Source organism: Gadus chalcogrammus, chromosome 4 (assembly GCF_026213295.1).
Source record: "Gadus chalcogrammus isolate NIFS_2021 chromosome 4, NIFS_Gcha_1.0, whole genome shotgun sequence".
NCBI classification, from domain to species: Eukaryota; Metazoa; Chordata; class Actinopteri; order Gadiformes; family Gadidae; genus Gadus; species Gadus chalcogrammus.
The window spans coordinates 21139954-21162667 of record NC_079415.1 but is presented as its reverse complement, the minus strand read 5'-3'; the positions used below and the strand labels follow the sequence as shown (position 1 = coordinate 21162667).

General features: G+C 44.9%; 1 protein-coding gene across 1 annotated transcript; it reads right to left on the bottom strand.

Moving 5' to 3' along the window:
- Positions 1-10228: 10228 nt before the first annotated feature.
- On the bottom strand, positions 10229-12831 carry LOC130381213 (uncharacterized protein K02A2.6-like). The gene is made up of 2 exons (XM_056588689.1): positions 12654-12831; positions 10229-11901 (listed from the first exon to the last, which is right to left on the bottom strand). Exons 1-2 carry the CDS (start codon positions 12755-12757, stop codon positions 10599-10601), a joined length of 1407 nt encoding a protein of 468 aa, XP_056444664.1. The 5' UTR covers positions 12758-12831; the 3' UTR covers positions 10229-10598.
- Between the last annotated feature and the right edge of the window lie 9883 nt (positions 12832-22714).

The window sequence follows — 22714 nt, the reverse complement described above, 5'->3', positions numbered from 1 at the left end:
TACGCGTTTGGTGTGTTCGTACCTTTAGGCCTACATGTTGAAGCCCCGCTAGTTTTTAGTGTTTTCATGAAATAGGCTATCTGTAGGCCTATTGGCTACGTGGTCAAATCACCCTATTATTAATGCCATGCGAGCCACAAATGAAAGCTTGGCGAGCCTCGAAGGCCGCGCAATGAATAACACTGCGGGGATACTGACATATGCCCATCCCCGACTCGGACCATTCTCACACCAGGCTGACCCTGACAATCATAGACATCTTATATGATAGACGGAGCATCGAATGCTACCGCCTACTGGCGCTGACGAGACGCGGGGCCGCCATCTTGGAGTGGTCATCCGCTCCACTCAGTGTAATCCGTTTGGCTGGAGCAATGAACTGTCAGCGCATTTAATTAATCATACCTCACTGAATACCACTGATTTTCATGCGTTTTTTTGTCATACGTGTAGCTATGATAAAGGCCACATGGTTTGGCGTGTTTTATTATTCAATACTAATTATACCAATAGTACGGTAATGTTAAATCTTGCTTGTGAAAAGTAATCCCCCGATTCCTATTATGGATTATCCGCCGATTTGAGCAGGAATACGCTGAACAGCCCGGCATCCTGTTTCTGCTGCTGTTGCTGCTCCCGGTTGACCACTCCAAGATGGCGGTGTCACGTTAAAATTGTACCGGGGGCGAAAATTGTACCGGCCTACGTCATCGTTTGTTTACATCCTGACAACCTGCCCAGCAACAGACGACGCGATGCAGAAAACATGTTTCCAAACGACGAAATAACATAATACAGATACAGATAATCGAAACAATAAAAAAAATCGCGTCAAATGACAAATGTTTTGCCCGCAAAACGGGCGATCGCGTCAAATGACGCGTTAAATGACGTAGGAAGGTTCTTGAAACATAATACAGATAACGGATCGCTAGATAACACTTGTTTTTACTTTATATTTGTATTGTATTGAATTGTTGAATCGAATTTAGCTAGAAAACTGAGTGTTTTAAGCAGGTTTCATAGTCTAGCTAGCTGGTGTTAATTCAATTACCGCAATTTAATTTAGATAATAGATATATAGATATAGATAATAGATGGGTAGATAGGTGAGCAGGCATTTAGGAACTGTTTTGTTTTTTTCACGTTATCCCCATAACATTTATCCATTACTGTTTAGAGAAATAGATAAATACATTGATAATATAAATCTTACCATTAATTTGAGTAAGGTAAAGTTGAAAATGAAAAGAAAAGAAGCACAGGCCACATATGAATAACATTTAATTATTTGCCTCAGATATACAACTAACATTGACAAAAATCTTCTATCTATCTATTTATATATATATATTATCTAAATTAAATTGCGGTAATTGAATTAACACCAGCTAGCTAGACTATGAAACCTGCTTAAAACACTCAGTTTACTAGCTAAATTCGATTAAACAATTCAATACAACACAAATATAAAGTAAAAACAAGTGTTATCTAGAGATCCGTTATCTGTATTATGTTTCAAGAACCTTCCTACGTCATTTCACGCGATCGCCCGTTTTGCGGGCAAAACATTTGTCATTTGACGCGATCGCCCGTTTCGCGGGCAATTTTTTTTATTGTTTCGATTAAACAATTAAATACAATACAAATATAAAGTAAAAACAAGTGTTATCGCTATCTATCATAATACAGATAGCGATCCGCTATCTGTATTAGGTTATTTCGTCGTTTGGAAACATGTTTTCTGCATCGCGTCGTCTGTTGCCGGGCAGGTTGTCAGGATGTAAACAAACGATGACGTAGGCCGGTACAATTTTCGCCCCCGGTACAATTTTAACGTGACAGCGGCCGTATTTCTCGCGTCCCAGCAGCCAATGCTCCGTCTATCTATAAGATGTCTATGCTGACAATGGGTCAGCCTGACATATATCCACCTCAGCGATCGTTTTCGTGTCGGAATTCTCCGGTTTACTATGGACGGAAGGGCTAAACGGATACATTTCCCTGTATTATATAACTAGCCTACATAGTAAATAAAGCGACTATTTAGAACGCATACAATATATAATAAAATTACTCACCTGTCTCCCAGCCATGGTTCCAGAAAATGGAAATCAAAATCAACCGCGAAAGTCGCTTGTTATTCGTGTCATCGGCAGAGCACTGTCAATCATGCACAGCCCGGTGAACGGCACATGTGATTGGAATGTACGTCAGCCGAAAGCAACTAATAGGTTTAGAGCTAAATGGTCCCGCCCCCAGGAACGTTTTTTTTTTTTTCAGATTAGACTGTCAGGAGTTTCAAAACGAGTGGGGTCAGAACACTGCCAATATTCACGTGACTCAAAGCTTGCGCCTGTGTGGTCAAATCTCTGAAAAGTCAGTTCTGAAAAAATACGTTGCAATGTCGTAAACGTACACCTTTACAAGTTTTTAAAACTAAATATTCAACCTTTCAAAACGTATTTCTCAATGTATGAACACCTGTTTGCAGAATCCCATTTACAAGGTTTCAAAACCGGGCAACAATGAAATACACTGTTAGAACAGTGCCAGATTTGAAACTCTGCAAATGTGTTGGTGAAAATGATGAAGGCAAGGCAAGGCAAGGCAACTTTATTTATATAGCACTTTTCATACACAAGGCAGACTCAAAGTGCTTCACATATAAACATTGTCATACAATAAAATAAAATAATAGATAAGTAAAAGAAAACATATGCAAGAAATGAGTAAAATAGAAAGTGCAATGTATTTAAGAGAAAATTAAATTGAAAGTTAAAAAGGCTTTTTAGTAAGTAAAATTGAAAGTGCAATGTATTTAAGATCAGATCAACAGTCTCTCTGGAACCCAAGCCTGGACTACAACCCGATCTAAAGGACAATATTCTAGGACTCTAACCCAGCTTCTAGGACTCTAGCCCAGACCAAAGGCCTTATTGAACAAAACTCAGGACTCTAACCCTTATACACAAACTCAGGACTCTAACCCTTATACAAACAAACTCAGGACTCTAACCCTTATACAAACAAACTCAGGACTCTAACCCTTATACAAATACAAACTCAGGACTCTAACCCTTATACAAACAAACTCAGGACTCTAACCCTTATACAACCTTTCTCTCTGGTATCAGATCATGTATTTTTCTGGTACAAATAGAAAATAAAGGGAAAGTTAAAAAGGCATTTTAGTAAAATAAAGGTAAAGTATTTAAGATTTAGCAGAAAGCTAAAGCAAACATAAAAGTCTTCAATCTTGTTTTAAAGGTGCTCAGAGTTGGGGCAAGTCTTAAATCCTCAGGGAGTTTATTCCAGCTATTTGTTGCATAGTAACTAAATCCTGCTTTCCCATGTTTCGTGTTTACTCTGGGGATAATTAACAGATTGGTCTCAGAAGATCTTAGTGTTCTAGAAGGCTTATGTAGTGGAAGCATATCAGTTAAATATTTTGGGCCTAAATCATGTAGGGATTTATAGGTTAGCAACATGATTTTAAAATCAATTCTCTGACCTACAGGAAGCCAATGTAACGATTTAAGAATTGGTGTAATATGTTCAAATGTTCAAAGGTGTTGGGTTACTTTAAGCCTTTCCGTTTTAGCACCAAATACAATTATCTCTGTTTTATCCTCATTTAGCTGAAGGAAATTTCGGCACATCCAGTCTTTCACTTGCTCAATGCACTGGCACAGCAGATCTATGGGCCGATAGTCATTTGGTGATAGCGATACATAGATTTGCGTGTCATCAGCATAGCAATGATGGTCAATATTGTTATTATGCATGATTTGCCCTAGTGGGAGCATGTAGATGTTGAATAAAGAGGGTCCTAAGATCGAACCTTGTGGGACTCCACACATCACGTTGGTTGATTCTGATACAAAGTCGCCAATGGAAACAAAGTAGTTCCTATTTTGTAGGTAGGATCTGAACCAATTTAAGACTGTGCCTGAAAGCCCCACCCAGTTTTCTAACCTGTCCAAAAGTATTGTATGGTCTACAGTGTCGAATGCAGCACTGAGGTCTAGTAGCATTAGTTTTGAGGTTTTGCCAGAGTCTGTGTTAAGACGGATGTCGTTTACAACTTTAATGAGGGCGGTCTCAGTGCTGTGCAGGGGTCGAAATCCTGATTGGATGGTGTCATAACAACCAGTTGATGCCAGGAAGTGATTAAGTTGCTGGAGGACAACTTTCTCAATGATTTTACTTATGAAGGGCAGATTTGATATTGGTCTGTAGTTGTTAATAATAGAGGTATCTAGGCTCCGCTTTTTTAAAAGGGGTTTAATAACTGCAGTTTTCAGGGCTTTTGGGAAGTTGCCTGACTGGAGAGAGTTGTTAACTATCTGCAATATGCCTATTGCTAGGCAGTCAAAAACATGGTGTTATCAGCCTGTGGGCATGACCTGGCGATGCTATCATTGACACAGATGCAAGTTTGATGCCAACATATTCCAGTTTCTTAAATTCAGCTGGAAAATCGCAAAGGGAGGAGACAGTGGAGCTGGAGTTGTTGTTGTGGCTGTGGGAGAGATGAGGAGGGGGGTGGCCGTTCCTCGCCAAGCCAGCATCAGTGATGGGGGAAGGCACGGTGTCCATGGTGTCGGGCAGGCTTTTGTCTCTCTTCAAGGTCTTTGGTCTGTAATGCAGAGGAGGGGGGTGGCCGTTCCTCGTCAAGCCAGCATCAGCGATTGGGGAAGGCACAGTGTTGATGGCGTCGGGCGGGCTGTTGTCTCTCTTCAAGGTCTGTGGGCTGTCTGCTATCTGTGTGTCAGATAGTGGCAGAGTAGATGTGTGGGGGAGGCTGTAGTCTCGCTTCTTCTCAACCTGTGCTCTGATTGTGGCCTGTGCGTCAGACCATGGCAAGATTGTGGCCTGTGCGTAAAGCGAGAAGAGAAGATTGTCCCTCAACAGTTTTGAGCCTAACCTGTTTGGGTGTAGGCCATCTGCTCTGAAAAGATATTTGCGCCCCCAGAATAAGTTGAAATTGTCAATAAAGCCCCTTCCTCTTTCATTGCAGACTCTGGAAAGCCATGTATTCAGTGCAAGTAGACGACTGAATCTGTTTATTCCCCTGTCAACTGCTGGTATGGGTCCACTGATGAATGACTTGATGTGTATTTTGTCCAGTGTATCCAATAGATCAGTGTAATCCCTCTTCAGAAGTTCTGACTGTTCTCTTTGAATATCATTAAATCCTGCATGCACAATAATCTATGAGATTTTGGGGTTTTCCAATATGATTTCGTCTAGTTTATGGTTGATATCACTTACCATTCCATATGGGAAGTTGCATGTTTTGATCTTCTTACCGGTTATATCCTTCATGGTTGAGTCTCCTATAATCAGAGTGTCTGGTTCATCTGCTTTCTCTGAGATGGGCCCTTGTTGGACGGTGGCAGACACATGCGCAGCCCGCCTCCGTGGCGACTGGTTGTTCCATGTCTGTCCGTACCGTCTGTCCGGACACATTTCAGGGGTCAGGGGTGCACAGGTGGCCGAGGCATGCGCAGCTTGCCTCCATGGCAACTGGTTCATGTTCCGTCTCTGTCCGCACTGTCCGTCCGGACGCATCTCGGGGCTCAGGGGTGCATGGGTGGCAGGCGCGTTCGTGGACTCTTGAAGTGGCAGGAACCGGTTCTTCAGTGGGAGGGTTAATTTCAGTGACGGGCTAATCCGGCTGATACATGTAACTTTAGCTTTGGGTAGTTTAGCATTTGGCGTTGAGTGATCTTGTTGATTCACTTTGGTATGTTGTTTTGGCTTAGCGCCGACTCTGTGCCAGTGAGACGCAGCTGGAACTGTCTCTCTCTTGTCCAGCTTCGGGAAGGATACAGTGTAGCTTTGATCATCTTGCTGTATCTGAGTGAGCTCAGCAAACTCACCCATCGGCACTGTATCCTGTAGGAGTCCTTTGCATTTTTCTAATGCTGCTAGTCTCGTTTCAAATAAAGCCACCGTCTGTTGCAGTTTGGTGCAGTCTGTGCATTTCCCAGTCTCCGTGCCTGAGATATCCGAGTACAGAGGCATGTTGGCGATAGGAAAGTCCAAGGCTTTTTCTGCGGTCTGATCCGGGAGTAAAAAGTGCCAAAATGTATTGTTGAATCGAGCGATGGAGGACGACGGAAACAAACTATATACTGTTAGGTATTATGATCATGAAATAAAATAAGATAAAGTAGATCTGAACGATGAATTAAGTAGTTTTTTCCAATGCCTAGCGGAGCTTCAGGAAACATGACCTCTCTCTCTGCTGCCATTCACAACCAAGGCAAGCAGAGGACCGTGAGAGTTATTGAGCAGCAGCTGAACCAGTCTAAAAATCGGACTTAACGGAGCACTGAACTAGGCCCTCTCGGATGCCATTTGTTTCACTACGACTCCTTTCAGCTGCACACCCCTCTTCTCCAGCAAAAAATAATTAGAGATAACGGCTAATAAAACGCTTGAAATGGCGTTTTGAAAAGAAAAAACGTACATTTTTTTTAGGACATGCCATGAAGGTAATTATGAGCCTTTGATTGATATCCAGACATTTTTTGCGGAGACACATTCCTGTACCCCACTTGTATTGGAGTGAACGGAGATATCTACTTCTGGGTCCCATGATTTGAGGGACCCGGCCGTCCACAGTCCGCTTAAACAGCTGCAATACCAGGCTTGGCCGTTTTTATCAAGCCCCCAGCCAGGAACAGTGCATACTTCCGCAATCCACCAGTGTTCAGCGGCCAAGCCTGGAATTGCAGCTGTGTAAGCGGGCTGTGGGTCCCTCGATTCAAGGGACCCAGAAGTAGATATCTCCGTTCACTCCAATACAAGTGGGGTACAGGAATGTGTAGTGATATATGAATGTATGGGCCACCGTAGTGCCATACCTGTGACGTCATATCCATGTGTCAATAAACCAGTTATATTAATGATCCTACACTGTAGTCACGGTTAATGCCTCCGCACATGACAGAATGTGTTTCCGTAAAAAATGTCTGGATATCAATCAAAAAAACATTTTGAACAGCACATCCGATCCATGACCCCTGTAATTTTTGTACATTTAAATGTATGTCCATCACTAACTGAGTTTAGCTTTATCGACTATTACCTTTATTTTCTTCCCTTCTTTTCTTAATGTTATGTGTATTTTGTTTTTAAAATAAACCAAGAGAAACCCAAACATATCTTATGGTCTCGTATTTATGTAAATGTTTCATGTATTTATATGTTTTTTACATGTTGTGACTGTCTGTGTTTGTGATGTGGGTCTATGGTCTCGTAGTTATGTACATGTTTCATGTATTTATATGTTTCTTACATGTTGTGACTGTCTGAGTTTGTGATGTTGGTCTATGGTCTAGTCCAGGCCTATTCAACTAGCGGCCCGTGGTCCGAATACGGCCCATCTTCTTTTTTTTCTGGCCCGCAAGAGGTTGCCTGCAGACCTAAAAAAAGAGTTACAAAAAAAGAATATATATATATATATATATTATTTTTTTAGGAAAATTGTTGTCTGCAAATCAGGTTTGCCTGTGTAATATGATTCATATTACACCGTGTATTACACACGCGGGCCGTGACTTTTACCATGAGGTCATAGTCCCTATTAGCGTCAACAGCGAGGGTATTCTCTCAGGATTCTGAAGAGAATCTTTTTTATTTATTTATTTTACCCGGAGACAGCGCAGGGAAATAATCTGATTGGATAAGGGCTCTAATATATATATTATCGCGCTGGAGGCAACGCAACTGAAGGAAAAACAAATAAATACGTATTAAGACTTATGTGAACAAACTTATTAAAACAGACACAATGAATGAAAAATATATATATATTAAAAGGTATAAATTATATATTTTCTAAAAATAAAAATAATGTATGGTTCTGAAAGAATTCTATAAAGAATTCTACGGCAACAGGATTACATCCGCTCTGTCTGCACCTGCCATTGGCTCAGTCAAGGTCACATTGCATTTTATGCTTGCGGACCACGGAGAAACTCACTTTAGCTAGGCTAACATCAGCTCCAAGATGTCTCTTTCCAAGCCAAAAAAAAGGAAGGTTGATGGTGAATTCAAAAGCAAATGGACTGAAAAATATTTATTTACTTTGCCATCCGCCACAAGTAGTAAACCGGTGTGTTTAGTGTGCAACGAAGCCATTTCCGTGATTAAGGAATACAACGTGAAGAGGCACTACCACTCAAATCACGGCTCGTTTGCTGCCAGTTATCCCGCGGGCTCGGAGGAACGGAGAAAGAAATTACAAGGGCTGCAAGCATCGTTTGAACGGAGTCAAATGGCTTTTGGTCAGTTTTGCACGGAACAAGAGGGAGCCATGATAGCATCCCTGCGTGTAGCCTGGACTCTAACCAGACAGAAGAGGCCCTTTAACGATGTGGACACCGTTAAAGACTGCATGCTAGCTGTCATTGATGAAGTGGTTATTGACCAAAAAGTAAAAGAAAGCGTTAATTCATGCCACTTTTTGACGTATCAATTCTCCGCAGAGTGGAATTACTGGCAAAAGATGTGTCGGGGAAGCTTTTTGAAAACGTTCGAAAAGCGGAATATATATTGATCGCTGTGGACGAATCAACTAATTGTACCGACATGGCCCAGCTTTGCATTTACGTGAGGTTTTTCGATTGAGTGAGATTTCGGGAAGAACTTCTTGGGCTAATTACGCTGGAGGGACACACAGGTGAAGTGATTTTTCAAAAGATAGTGTCATTTTTTAATGAACATGAACTGGATTTACAAAAGGTGTGCCTGTTGGTTACTGATAGGGCTCCGGCTATGATCGGCAGAGTGCAGGGGCTGGTGGCGCGGCTATCAGCCATAGCCCCACATATGCAGTATTTGCACTGCATCATTCATCAATCGGTGCTGTGTGCTAAGCTCAGTGGTGATTTGAAAAAGACCATGGACACCGTCATGAGCATTGTGAATTTCATCCAAATCAACCTCCAGCCTACAACATCGCCTGTTTCGTCAGCTGCTTGCGGACACGTTCGCCGATCACAGTGACTTGCTCGTACATAACGACGTGAGATGGCTGAGCAAGGGAAAGTTTTAGACCGTTTCTGTGAGCTCCGCCAGGAGATTGTGTTTTTCCTTCGCACATGTAAACACAAACGAGCAGCGAACCTAACGTGGGTAGAGACAAAAAGCCATGTCAAAAGTTCGGATGGAGGGATTGTACTTCACCACCCGAGGTTATTGAACTCCACCGAGTGGGTGGATGACATAGGGCGGTGGCCTCAGGTGTCATATGGGGATATTTGTAATTATTACGTGCTGTCGGTGGGTGTATCAATATTTAAAAAGTGGAATGGTAGGAATATCTCTTTTTGAAAGCTGCAGTCAACCCCAGTCAGTCCAGCACACCAAGACTAAGAACATTCTATTTCAGAGACATGTTTCCTTGTGTTTCAGACGAGTATAATGGTCGCCGGTTGCTCTGTGAGCGGTATATGCAGTTATGCAAATTATTACTTTATACTACTTAACAACTTGTGCATATTTTAACTACTATTTGTACATATTATTGGCTATTGTTTTTAATGTAATTCGTTTTTAGTATTATGTCAAAGCATTAACTCAATCATTAAAGGATTTAGCAAATGCCTCAAATGTGTCAAGTTTATTTTATTCACCCTCTCTGACAAAGACATCATGTTTGTGTATAAAAATACAGATATCAGTTAAAGTTTGGTATAGATTTGTAAAAATGAACAGTATAAACAACAATAGAAACAATATTTTAACCATGTAACCATTACAACTGATTGAACTTATAACTGATTGAACATCTTATTCCTCATCCTCTTCGTATAATGTCCCCAAGAAGATGACATCGACCTGCAGACTCTCAGAATATTTTAAAATTTCGGAGCAAGGTTAATTGGCACTGTTTGAGAGACTATTCTGTAGTTCTTCAGGCGGCGTATGACCCTCTCAACATGCACTCGGATGTTGGCTATGCGCCTCGTGTAGGTGGTGTCTTCTTCGGACAAGGGAAGGCCTCTTCTGGTGAAAGCCGGCAGGACGAGTTTGACTTTACGTTCAAACAGAAGATCTTCGATAACAAATCCTCGGTCACCCATCACCTCATCACCTGGAAGCAGATACTCCAGAAACCCTGAGTTGGCTGTGATGAACTTGTCACTGCATCTCCCACCATATGCTGGAGAGATGAACATAATCAAACCACATGGTGCAATAGCTAAGAGGAACTTGATTGTATTATTGTTATGTTCCCTGTATCTTTTACGTGACTATCCTTCACAGCCCATACAGAGATCAACACAGAAACATTGTATCTTGTTCTACAACTTCAGCGAGGCTGGTTTATTGTGCACGGGAATTTATACAAGTCAGAGGTGCCACCTAGTGGTCACCATAAACGAAGCACCTTCAGCTTCATACATAACATTTCCTCCCCGCTAAGATATGTTGTCAATCAACACAAAGGATATTTACTTTAACACAACAGAAAAGATTATATCTTTCTTTTTTTTACATCAAATAAAAATGAGGGGATGTCTTCTTATACTGCAAACAATATGTCTCAGAACATTATATTACAATAAACAATGTGGTCACTCCGCACCGTAACGTACGGGCGGTTTAGTAATCCTCACAGGATAGCGTCTCATTGTCTCTGTTACCGGAGTACCGGTTAGCGCAGTCTGTGGTGAGTCAGTGGACTGGTGTGGAGATTGTGTGTGCTGAGAAATTTGACAGTCAGGCTCCTGTGTGTGAGGTGTATTAGAGTGGAGTGTGGTGCAGATATCACTCGGGGGTAAGTCCTCTGGTACTGGAAGGTTCACTGCAGTCTGCTGCAGCTCTGGATCGGGGCGTGTCAGCATCTGATCCACATGGCGTTTCCATACCCCTGGTACTCCCACATTTATCCTGTACGACACTGGACCTGTCTTTTCCACAACAATGCCTTGTGTCCACTTCTCCTCCCCCTTCCTATAGTCCCGCACACGGACTGGCTCCCCAACATCAAACTGCCTGTCCTTTGAGTGTTGGTGGCGGCGTTGTTGTTGGGCATCCTGTGATCTGTGCACTGTTCCAGCAATATTGGGTTTCAGGAAATCCAGACGAGAACGCAGCCTGCGTCCAAGGAACAACATGGCTGGCGTTTCCGTTGTTGTGGTGTGGGGGATGTTGCGGTATGCCAGCAGGAACGTATCAAGGCGTTGTTGCACCATCCCGGTGCCCTTAGATGATTTTAAGGCCTGTTTGAATGTGCGCACAAAACGCTCTGCCAAGCCATTGGTAGCAGGATGGTACGGCGCTGAGCGGGTGTGTTTGACTCCATTGGACTTCAGGAAGGCACTGAATTCTTCAGAACAGAACTGAGGTCCGTTGTCGCTCACAAGGATGTGCGGAATTCCATGGCAACTGAAAAGTCCCCTGAGCACGTGTATGGTCTTGCTGGCTGTGGTGCTGTCCATGATATGCACCTCAGGCCACTTGGAATGGGCGTCCACAGTGATCAGGTACATATGACCTTCGAATGGACCCGCAAAGTCCACATGTATCCTTTCCCAAGGACTGGATGGCCACATCCAAGGGTGTAGAGGAGCTAACCCAGGTGCTTTTTGTATGCTCTGACACGGGGGGCAGGATTTGGCGTGAAGCTCAATTTGAGAGTCGATGCCGGGCCACCACACATAACTGCGTGCCAAGCTCTTCATCCTCACTACTCCTGGATGTGCTGAGTGGAGCTCTTTCAGAACCCGGGGGCGCAGTTTAGGAGGCACAATCACTCTCATACCCCACATGAGGCATCCCTGTTGTATGGTGAGGTCATGCCGGCGCAACAGATAGGGCGACAGCTCTTCGTCGGCATCCTTTGCAGCTGGACAACGACCAGTGGAGACAATTTTCCTGGACACGAGATAAAGTGGAGTTAGACAGGGTCTCACGTTTGATCTCGGTGTTACTGACTGGTAGTGTGTCCAACTGAGATGTGTAGAACACCTCTACTGCGCCTAGCTTCTCTTTATGAGTGTGGGAGAGTGGTAAGCGTGAAAGTCCATCTGCATTTGCATGTAGTGCACCCTTACGGTATTCGATGGTATACTCATGCGCTGATAGGAGGAGTGCCCAGCGCTGCATTCGGGCTGCAGCCATTGATGGTGTACTTTTCACTGGACTCAGGATGGAGGTCAGCGGGCGATGGTCAGTGAGTAGGGTAAACTTGTTACCATAGAGGTACTGATGGAACTTGCGAACTCCAAAGACTATCGCTAGCGCCTCCCTCTCTATCTGGGCATAGTTTTGTTCTGCCTTACTGAGTGTTCGTGAAGCATAAGCTATAGGTTGTTCCTCTCAGGCATAGCGTGCGAGAGCACAGCTCCGACCCCATATGGTGAAGCATCGCACGCAAGGCGAAGGGGCAGCTCAGGATTGTAGTGCGTTAATACTTCCTGTGATACTAGGAGTGCTTTTGCTTTCTGGAAAGCTGATTCACAGTCTACTGTCCACTGCCATTGCTTCCCTTTATTTAGCAGTTCATTTAATGGTTTAAGGACAGTGGATACATTAGGAATGAAGCGTTCATAATAGTTCAGCATTCCCAGGAACGAACGTAGCTGGCTGACATCACGTGGTGCTGATGCTTCCACAATAGCACGTACCTTCTCCGGTGATTTGTGGAGCCCGGCCGCGTCAATGATGTGGCCCAAGTATTCCACAGACTCCTGGAAAAACTGGCACTTCTCTTGTTTGAGATGCAGGCCATACTCCTCTAGCCTGCCTAGGACTGAATCCAGCGCTTTGAGGTGAGTCTGTTCATCAGGACCACTGATGAGGATGTCGTCCAGGTAAAAGCGATTAAAGCGGAATAGCCCTTTCTGTGTGGAGATAGTTAGCAGCTTCCTACACTTCTCTTCTACCTCCATATGCCGATAGGCATTAGATAAGTCTAACTTACTGAAGCGTTGCCCTCCTGCTAGAGAGGCAAAAATGTCTTCAATGCGTGGTAATGGGTATCTATCCACGCAGAGAGCTTGGTTGAGGGTTACCTTGAAATCGCCACACAGTCTAACTGTGCCATCCTTCTTGATAACTGGCACCACTGGTGTGGCCCACTCACTATTCTCCAATGGTGAGATCACCCCAAGCTCAGTTAGGCGCTTCAGCTCGGCTTCAACTCGAGGTCGAAGTGCATAGGGCACCTTACGTGGGGGGCAGAATTTAGGTATACTGTTAGGTCTAACAGTCAGTGTGGCTTTAATCTGCTTCAGTGTGCCTAACTCTGTAGAGAACACAGCTGAGTGTCTCTTTATCACCATCTTCAAGCTGTCTTTCTCTCTTTGCTCAAAGGCATGCACTGTCTTCAAGTCTTTCCAATACAGTTTGATAACTCTCAGCCACTCTCTGCCAAACAGTGGAGGTGCATCAACTTTCACTATGTACAAAGGCAAAACAGCACACTGCTTATTTAACTTAACTTGTACTTTGATCACCCCTTCTGGTGCCAATGGCTCTCCAGTGTAAGTTTTAAGCATTATCTCAGTGGGTTGCAGAGGTAATTTACTTAACTTGCTTTTATACAGTTCCCAAGAAATTAAAGACACAGCAGCCCCAGTATCCAATTCCATTTCCATTTTCTTTCCATTAACTCTAGGCAGCACTGAGATTCTGGAATATTTCCCTTTTTCAGACAAGGCATAAAGTCCCAACTCAGAGTCAGTGTCAGATTTAGTCTCATCACTTTCACTAACATTCCTAGCATCAACATGATGAATTCTCTTCTTTCTGTCTTTAACACTGCGCTTCATTGTATTACCTTTCTGTCTCCATTCTCTGCCTTGGCTGCTTCTGGATTGACTCTTACACATGTGTTTGGTATGGCCTTTCCTCCCACACTGGTAACAGTCGCGATCTTTGTACCAGCAGTCTTCATCTGTATGGTTCGTTTTCCCGCACCTGCGGCATTGGTCACCTTTGTTGGCACTTATTGCATGCACTTTAAGTGAACTGCTTAATTGCTGCACGTTGCGTGTGGCTGTCTCTGCCGTCACCGCATAATCCACTGCTTTCTGAAAAGTGAGATCCTTCTCGGTTAAAAGGCGCTTCTGAACTGTTTCAGTCTTTAATCCACAGACAAATCTGTCCCGTAGTGCGTCTTCAAGATAAGCACCGAACTCACAATGTTCAGTACAGCAACGTACTGCGCAACGGTTTCCTCTTCCCCCAGATTACGCTTGTGGAACCGGAATCTTTCCGCTATAACAAGCGGTCTTGGAGCGAAATGGGTTTGCAATACTTCCACAACACGTCCATAATCCATCTCCCCAGGCTTGTCAGGAGCCACCAAACTGCGAAGTAATCCATAAGTTCTTGGTCCCATCACACTAAACAACACCGGCACCTTCTTAGCTGTTCTGATCTCATTAGCAAGAATGTAATGTTCAAAACGCTCAATATACGTTGCCCATTGTTCACCAGTATCATCAAAGGGATCCATATTTCCAATTATTCCCGCCATGATGCGTCCGCTCTCAGTTGCTTTCTCTTCAATAACGGAGTCTTCGTTAGAAGATTGGCTCATCACCTCTTAACAGATACACTCTAGCTCAATAGCTAGCTTCCAACGTGGTTCTTCTTTTGTTCTGATGACCAGTCAAACGTCTTCCGAACTACGCATCTCATCGCCAATTTATGTTATGTTCCCTGTATCTTTTACGTGACTATCCTTCACAGCCCATACAGAGATCAACACAGAAACATTGTATCTTGTTCTACAACTTCAGCGAGGCTGGTTTATTGGGCATGGGAATTTATACAAGTCAGAGGTGCCACCTAGTGGTCACCATAAACGAAGCACCTTCAGCTTCATACATAACAATTATGTCCATAGTAATGACTGTAAGACTCACCTCTTGAGTCCAGATTGTGAGCCTTCTGAAGAGGGGTCGCAGAACAGTCGATTACACATGTGGGATAATATTCCTTGAAGCTCTGTGGCATCGTTGCGTGGATCGTCTCCCTGGGCAGCCATGGAACATAGCACCTCATCTTCTCCTCCATGAAGTCCAGCCACTGAGAGATTATCCTACTGACCACAGACTGAGACACTCTGAACTTCTCTGCGATGTCGTCCTGCAATAGGTTCAGCCGAAGCTTCATCAGGGTCATCAACAGTTGATCCTTGGGATGTAGCTGAGAGATGCTGCATCCTTTTTTCAGGTCGTCGGATAAAGCCTCAAAGGCTTCCACTGAAAACCCAGTGTACAGTAGACACAGCCGATCATTCCGGAGAAGATGTTTTTCAGGACACTGTGTTGCCTGGTCATGGAGGAGAGGAAAATGGAGTGAGTCACTGACAGCATAGATGTGATCTTCCATGAATGTATACTCCCCCTGTGTAGAAGCATCACGGTGTGTCATCCCATCAGTCTCCTGGATTGCACAGCTGGTTGATGGTTCTGTAGAAATAACAGCATCAGACATCATGTTACGGTTGCGGGTGCAGGCAGGCAGGTAGGACCCAGACGCAGACGGTTTAGGGAGAACAGCACTTTATTTATGCCTAGAGGCTAAGGCAAGGAACCAGGGAACTCAGGTGACAACAGGGAACAGGGAACACGCAGGACGAACAACCACAATGATAGCACAAGGAACAAAGGAAAGACAAGGGCTTAAGTAACAAACACAACGAGGAACAGCTGAGACACATTAGGGGAGGGATTAGTAATCAACCCAGGAGGGAAACACAGGGAAACACACCAAAACACGACAGACCATGACAGTACCCCCCCCTTAAGGGTCGACACCCAGGCGACCCACGACAAGCAAAAAAAGAAAAAAAGGAAGAAAGTCAAACCCAAAACGGGTGGGTGGAGGGGCGCCAGGAGGGGGGAATCAAAAAAAAATAAATGGACTGGGGCAGAGCGGAGGGACGTCAGGCGGGCGGCCAGAAAACTGCCCCAGGGCATGGCAGGGAGCCTCAGGCGGACGTCCTGGGGGGCAAGCAGAGGTAGAGTGAAGGCGGAACCCTTCAGGAGGCCGGCGGCAAGGACGATGAGGGCTCAGTCCCTCAGGAGGCCTGCAGCGGCAAGGAAACCCCTCTGAAGGCCAGCAGTGGCGAAGGCGGAAACCTTCAGGAGGACGGCGAAGGCGAGGTAGAGGGCGGGTCCCCTCAGGAGGAAGGCGAGGTGGAGGGCGGGACCCCTCTGGAGGAAGGAGAGGTAGAGGGCGGATCCCCTCTGGAGGAAGACCAGGTAGAGGGCGGGTCCCCTCTGGTGGAAGGCCAGGAAGAGGGCGGGTCCCCTCTGGAGGAAGGCCAGGTAGAGGGCGGGTCCCCTCTGTAGGAAGGCCAGGTAGAGGGCGGGTTCCCTCTGGAGGAAGGCCAGGTAGAGGGCGGACCCCCTCTGGAAGGCAAGGTAGAGGGCGGACCCCCTCTGGAAGGCGGGACCCCTCAGGAAGGCAAGGTAGAGGGCTGGTCCCCTCTGGAGGTAGGCGAGGTAGAGGGCAGACCCCCTCTGGAAGGCGGGACCCCTCAGGAAGGCAAGGTAGAGGGCTGGTCCCCTCTGGAGGAAGAGGGCGTGCCCCTTCCAAAAGGTTTGGAAGGCGGGATCCCTCTGGAAGGCCTTGAAGAGGAACCCCCCTCGGGAAGGAGTGGAGGAGGACCCCCACAGGCAGGAGCGGAGGGCGTGCCTCCCCTGGACGGTCTGGAGGGCGGGCCCCCTCCGGCAGGAGCAGAGGCCGGTCCCCCTCTGGAAGGAGCAGAGGGCGGGGCCCCAAAGGCAGGAGCGGAGGGCGTGCCTCCCCTGGACGGTCTGGAGGGCGGGCCACCTCCGGCAGGAGCAGAGGCCGGTCCCCCTCTGGAAGGAGCAGAGGGCGGGCCCCCTCAGGCAGGAGCGGAGGGCGTGCCTCCCCTGGACGGTCTGGAGGGCGGGCCACCTCCGGCAGGAGCAGAGGCCGGTCCCCCTCTGGAAGGCGAGGAGTGGGCTCAGGAACCGGACAGGGCTCGGGGACCGGAGTCAGTGCGAGAGCTGGAGTGCCAGGAGGAACCGGGTGGTAACCCAAACTCACCACCCCCACTCTGATTGTCCGCAAGGGAGGAGGTTGGTAGCTAGGGACCGGGGGCAGAGGCTGGTAGCTAGGAACCAAAAGACTGTGGGGCTGAGCAGCTTAACTGCCCACTCGGGCAAAGGCGTCCTCCAACTCGGGCCTTGACGAGACAGCCCTGCGTGTACGTTTCAAGATAGCCTCCTGCTCCTTTCTGCTGGGAATGTTCTCCGAGAAATCCATTGCTTCCATTATGAACCACAATAAATCCTCCAACTCACGGCTAAATTGAGCGTCCGCTGGGTCCAATGTTGGTGCTATCATTCTGTTAGGGTTGAGGGTGCAGGCAGGCAGGTAGGACCCAGACGCAGACGGTTTAGGGAGAACAGCACTTTATTTATGCCTAAAGGCTAAGGCAAGGAACCAGGGAACTCGGGTGACAACAGGGAACAGGGAACACGCAGGACGAACAACCACAATGATAGCACAAGGAACAAAGGAAAGACAAGGGCTTAAGTAACAAACACAACGAGGAACAGCTGAGACACATTAGGGGAGGGATTAGTAATCAACCCAGGAGGGAAACACAGGGAAACACACCAAAACACGACAGACCATGACACATCAGTTATCGACGATAAGGTTAATCATTTTGCTGCCTTTCAACATAACCAGTCCTGGACATCAAATTAGAAAGCCTCAACCTGATCTTATGTTGTAATGCTTTTCATTCATTGAGATCAAGTCAAGGCATAGTTCAACCCGGTATCACGCAATTGCGTGCTCCTGCGCACGAACGTTAATCTATTGAAGCGTGTTCCCGAGCACGATAGTCCGACTTTTTGCGTGTTACACAAAACGAAATGTAAACCAATGCATTCTGAATGGGAGTGTTCTAAGACAATTAACGTGCTCCACAAAACGGTACGAGAGAGAGAGAAAGAGAGAGCGGGAGGGACAGAGAGCGAGAGAGAGGCTTCAGAAAGGGTGTGCGCAGATAGTACAGTGCACCCTAGTTATGTTTATGCCAAAACCTATATATATAATTAGGCTGTGGAAATTGCAATAAGTTAAGAACACAACTTCGCACGTTGAGCACACAGCCGTGTGACTCGTTTATTTTGTAAAAAAGAAAACCGGAAAACAAAGCGTGCTGAAGGTAAACAAATCCAGCATGGTCTGTGACGTCATGAGACGCACGTAATCCTTAGGGACCGCGATCCCTGAACCACCAAGAACGTAAATGACATGCAGTAAACAACACAATTGAAAGAACAACACATAACGAAATACTGTAGGTGAATTATGTTACGGTCACTACAAGGCTATAATTATATTATTTAGCGTGTAATGAGACAATCTATAGCCAAATTGTCGAAGATGCCCGAGAATCTTCGGGGATATCAGCATGGGAAATCGGCGAATCAGACCCATGAAGGGGGGGGGGGACGGGACACGTTAGTTGAAGGGGGGGGGCACGCTCGACAACGAGAGTTGGTTTTTATTGAACGCTCGACAACGAGAGTTGGTTTTTATTGAACGAGACTTCAACACGGAACAGCTGCACGAAACGATGGTCACGTCACTCTCGGTGACGGTGTCGACAATAATGAACACACGAACAATGTTAATAGAACAACACACAACCACATAAAATCCCGAACCCATTAACCCCACTTAATCCTAACAACAAAACAAGTTAACAAAAGCCCCATTTGTCAACTGAGAACCCCAATTCCCAGAATCCCCCGCGGCTCCGGAACACAGCGTAGTTTATATTAATCTTTATTATCTGAAAGGGAAATGCAATATTTTAGGACAGATACACCATTAAACACGTTTCTAATGACATTTCTAGCGAGAAATGTACATTTTCCTTACATAATCTTCAGTCAGTGAATGTGTATGATCTTTATTAACTGAATGGGAAATGCAATATTTTAGGACAGATACACCATTAAACGCGTTTCTAATGACTTTTCTAGCGAGAAATGTACATTTTCCTTACATAATCTTCAGTCAGTGAATGTGTATGATCTTTATTAATCTTTATTATCTGAATGGGAAATGCAATATTTTAGGACCGATTCACCGTTAAACGTGTTTCTAATAACATTTCTAGCGAGAAATATACTTTTTACTTGCATAATCTTCAGTCAGTGATTGTGTCTGATATTTAGTTTTATAATTATTAGGATTTGATCGGCTCGCTCGCATGTTTCAACGACGTCAGGTTGCTTTCGCTAAACTAGCAGCTCACGTGCTTCCTGCGTTTGTGTTATTAAACTGTTACTTTATGTAACTTTTAATGATATCATCTTGTTAGAAACACGTATATCTGAGAGCCAACCCAGTCGCCAAAAGCATACGTTGACAGTGTACTTTTCGTGAACACTGGATTACGTCGCATTTCAACATAAAATAGCGTGTTATACACACACACACACGCACGCACACGCACAGACACACACACACAAGCACACACACGCACACACAGACACACACACACACACACGCACACGGTGCATTTCGCTGCTAACACAACAACAAAAAAATATTCCCTCAAATATTATTACTTTCAAAACGTTGGCCAAAATGGCCAATAATATCATTTTTTATTTGGGATGCTTCTAGGACATTTTGGGTGGATTTTGAACGGTATGTGGGGGGCACGTTTTTTGCAGGACCTGGCAACCCTGCGCTGTTGCCCGAGATCTGGATCCACCCCGGCGTGGTGCCGTCTCCTTTTGACCTTTTGACCCCAGACTTCTGGGGGAATAGCTGAATCAATTCATTAGTCAATCAGAAGCATGTAAATATCTTCCCGGTGGCGTAAGATGAGGAACAAGGTGTCCTTCAACATCTACGCGTCCAGGAGATTGCAACGGTGCCACACATGAGCATATTCGAACATGTTTAATGGTAGTAATTAGCTGTCGAAATTGGAGGCCTTAATCAATACTGAGCAGCTATTGATTTGCTTCCCGATAAAGATTTGTCACAAATGACATGTTATTTAGCATCTACACGTTGAGCTGAGTCCAATGACACCAAGAACGACACTCTAGCTAATGGTAACATGTGTTTTACATGGTACACCTAGGTCTAGGACATGATCTCGGTGTAGCAAGAGGCCGAGCTTGATCTCATTGGACTCAGCTTAACGTGTAGATGCTAATTAACATGTAATTTGTCAAAAATCTCCATCGGGAAGCAAATCTATAGCTGGTCATTATTGATAAAGGCCTCCAAAATCGACAGCTAATTACTACCCCTAAACATATTCAAATATGATCATGTGTGGCACTGTTGCAATCGTCTCGAAACGTAGAAGTCAAAGGACACCTTGTTTGCTCTGTTGCACCACCGGGAAGATATTTTCATACTTCTAATGGATTGATTCATATTTTAAGGTTCCCGGAGTGAGACTTTAAGTGGCTGCAGCAGAAGTGTTGAGACGAAAGATGATATCAAGAGATTTATAGAATATTCCCATTCACATAATGATTCTTCGTCGTAACATCCGACCAAACATCCTTTACATTCACAGAGCGAAGATTATGAAAGTCCAGGCTCAGCAAGTGCTCCATCTCGTTGCACCTGCACCCAGCGGCTCGCTTGCAAGATTTTGGCCTGAAGTTCTTCCCAGACCAACACCCTAGCCATCCAACATGCATATCTGAGAATCAGGCCTCTCTTTAATAATGACAAAAAGTTATGAGAGAAACACACATTAACTTTTTGTTATCTCATAAGCGGCGTGGTGCCGGCTCCTTTTGACCTTTTGACCCCCGACTTCAAAAACGTGGCCACAGGCCAGCTGTGTCTTCACACCTTTAGCCACAAATGTACACCTCCATCCCACAAAAAATGGGGACTAGAAACTAACCTCTGTCTTATGTACATTTACTGTACTGTTGGAGGTCACGCCCCTTTGCCGACCTTTTCGAGATAAATAGGGATGCTAAAATGTTTACACACATTTCCCGGCGCCCCGTGTACGACATATCCGAGATTTGGAGTTCTAGCCCTTAGAGAAAAAAAGTTTTCCCAAATGGAGTGTCATTTGGACAAAGCCCCTCAGAAGTGTAGCCTGCAAGACCTAATGGTTCAGAATATGGTGGAAAAACAGTTTTTGAAATAGGAAGGTCCTACCGCCCTGAAATTTTAATACCTTATTCTAGGGCCTAACTGAGACGTCCGCACCGAGACTTGGCCCGGTCAGACCCCGAGGGCAGGCCCCCCCTTCCTGCCCTCGGGGTCCGACCGGGCCAAGTTTCGGTATGCCCGGTGTGGTCGGTGCTATTGACGGGACGCACATAAAAATAATTGCGCCATCAAAAGACGAGGACGTGTTCGTCAATAGGAAGAAAGTGCATTCCATCAACACGCAGGTTGTTTTTGATGCAAATTTTAACATAGCCTACTGGATGTTGTTGCAAAGTGGCCTGGATCTTCAGCTACCCATGATTCGCGCATTTTAATGGTGAGCGGTCTGAGGCAGCTTTTTGAGATGTACCAGTTGGGTGTCACTTGCTGGGTGACAGTGACTATCCATGCAAGACGTGGAAGACACCCTACCTCAATCCTCAATCCACAACCAGATTACGCTTAGTCCTATGCGTAAAACACATCGTATTCGCTCTTTGACGCCTTTTATTTGTTGAATCCATATTTATTATTGTTTACTGATTTCTTCCATATACGCTAGAGCACACAAACATGCACGAAATGTTGTGGAGAGAGGATCGGGCAGATGAAACGTCGGTTTCATGTCCTCCACGGCGAAAGACGCCTCACCCCAGAGAGGGCAAGCACAGTAATCACTGTATGTGCCATTCTACACAACCTCTGCAAGCGGAGGAACATTCCACAGCCAGACGATGATGATGATGGCGATCAACATGACAATGAATTTGGCCGTGTGGAACCGAGTGGACAGGCAGTTAGGGATCACTTTGAAAACACATTTTAGGTAAACACCTTGGCACAAATCAGTCAACAGTTGGGTAGTTCATAACATTTATTTTCTTTTAAATTTTACGTATTTTTATTGTTTTCTTTCTCTCTCTCTTGAACGTGCAGGCTACAACGTCATTATCGTGGTCTGCACAAAATTGTCATCATGCGTGTATTCTGCTAACTGCACTATAACTACTTAATAGGAATTCATTTCTAGCCTAGGCTATTTCCTTGTTTTTCGGTGATTCAGTGGGCTCGTCTGAACAACCAATCACCGAACTGACCGCCTCTAAACTCGTGCACGAGAATTGACGCAATCCATAGCAACGGCGCGTTACTCTCAGTTCACTCTTTGTGATTTATCCTTAGTAAGAGTAGGTCTCAGCGGCTTTGTGAATAACTTTTAAAAAAAACTCCTACGTAAAATGTTTTAGCGCGAGTTAGGCAAGGCAAGGCAACTTTATTTATATAGCACTTTTCATACACAAGGCAGACTCAAAGTGCTTCACATATAAACATTGTCATACAATAAAATAAAATAATAGATAAGTAAGAAAAACATATGCAAAGAAATGGGTAAAATAGAAAAAGGCATTTTAGTATTAAAATAGAAAATAAAGGCAAAGTTAAAAAAGCTTTTTAGAAAGTGCAATGTATTTAAGATTTTAGCAGAAAGCTATAGCAAACATAAAAGTCTTCAGTCTTGTTTTAAAGGTGC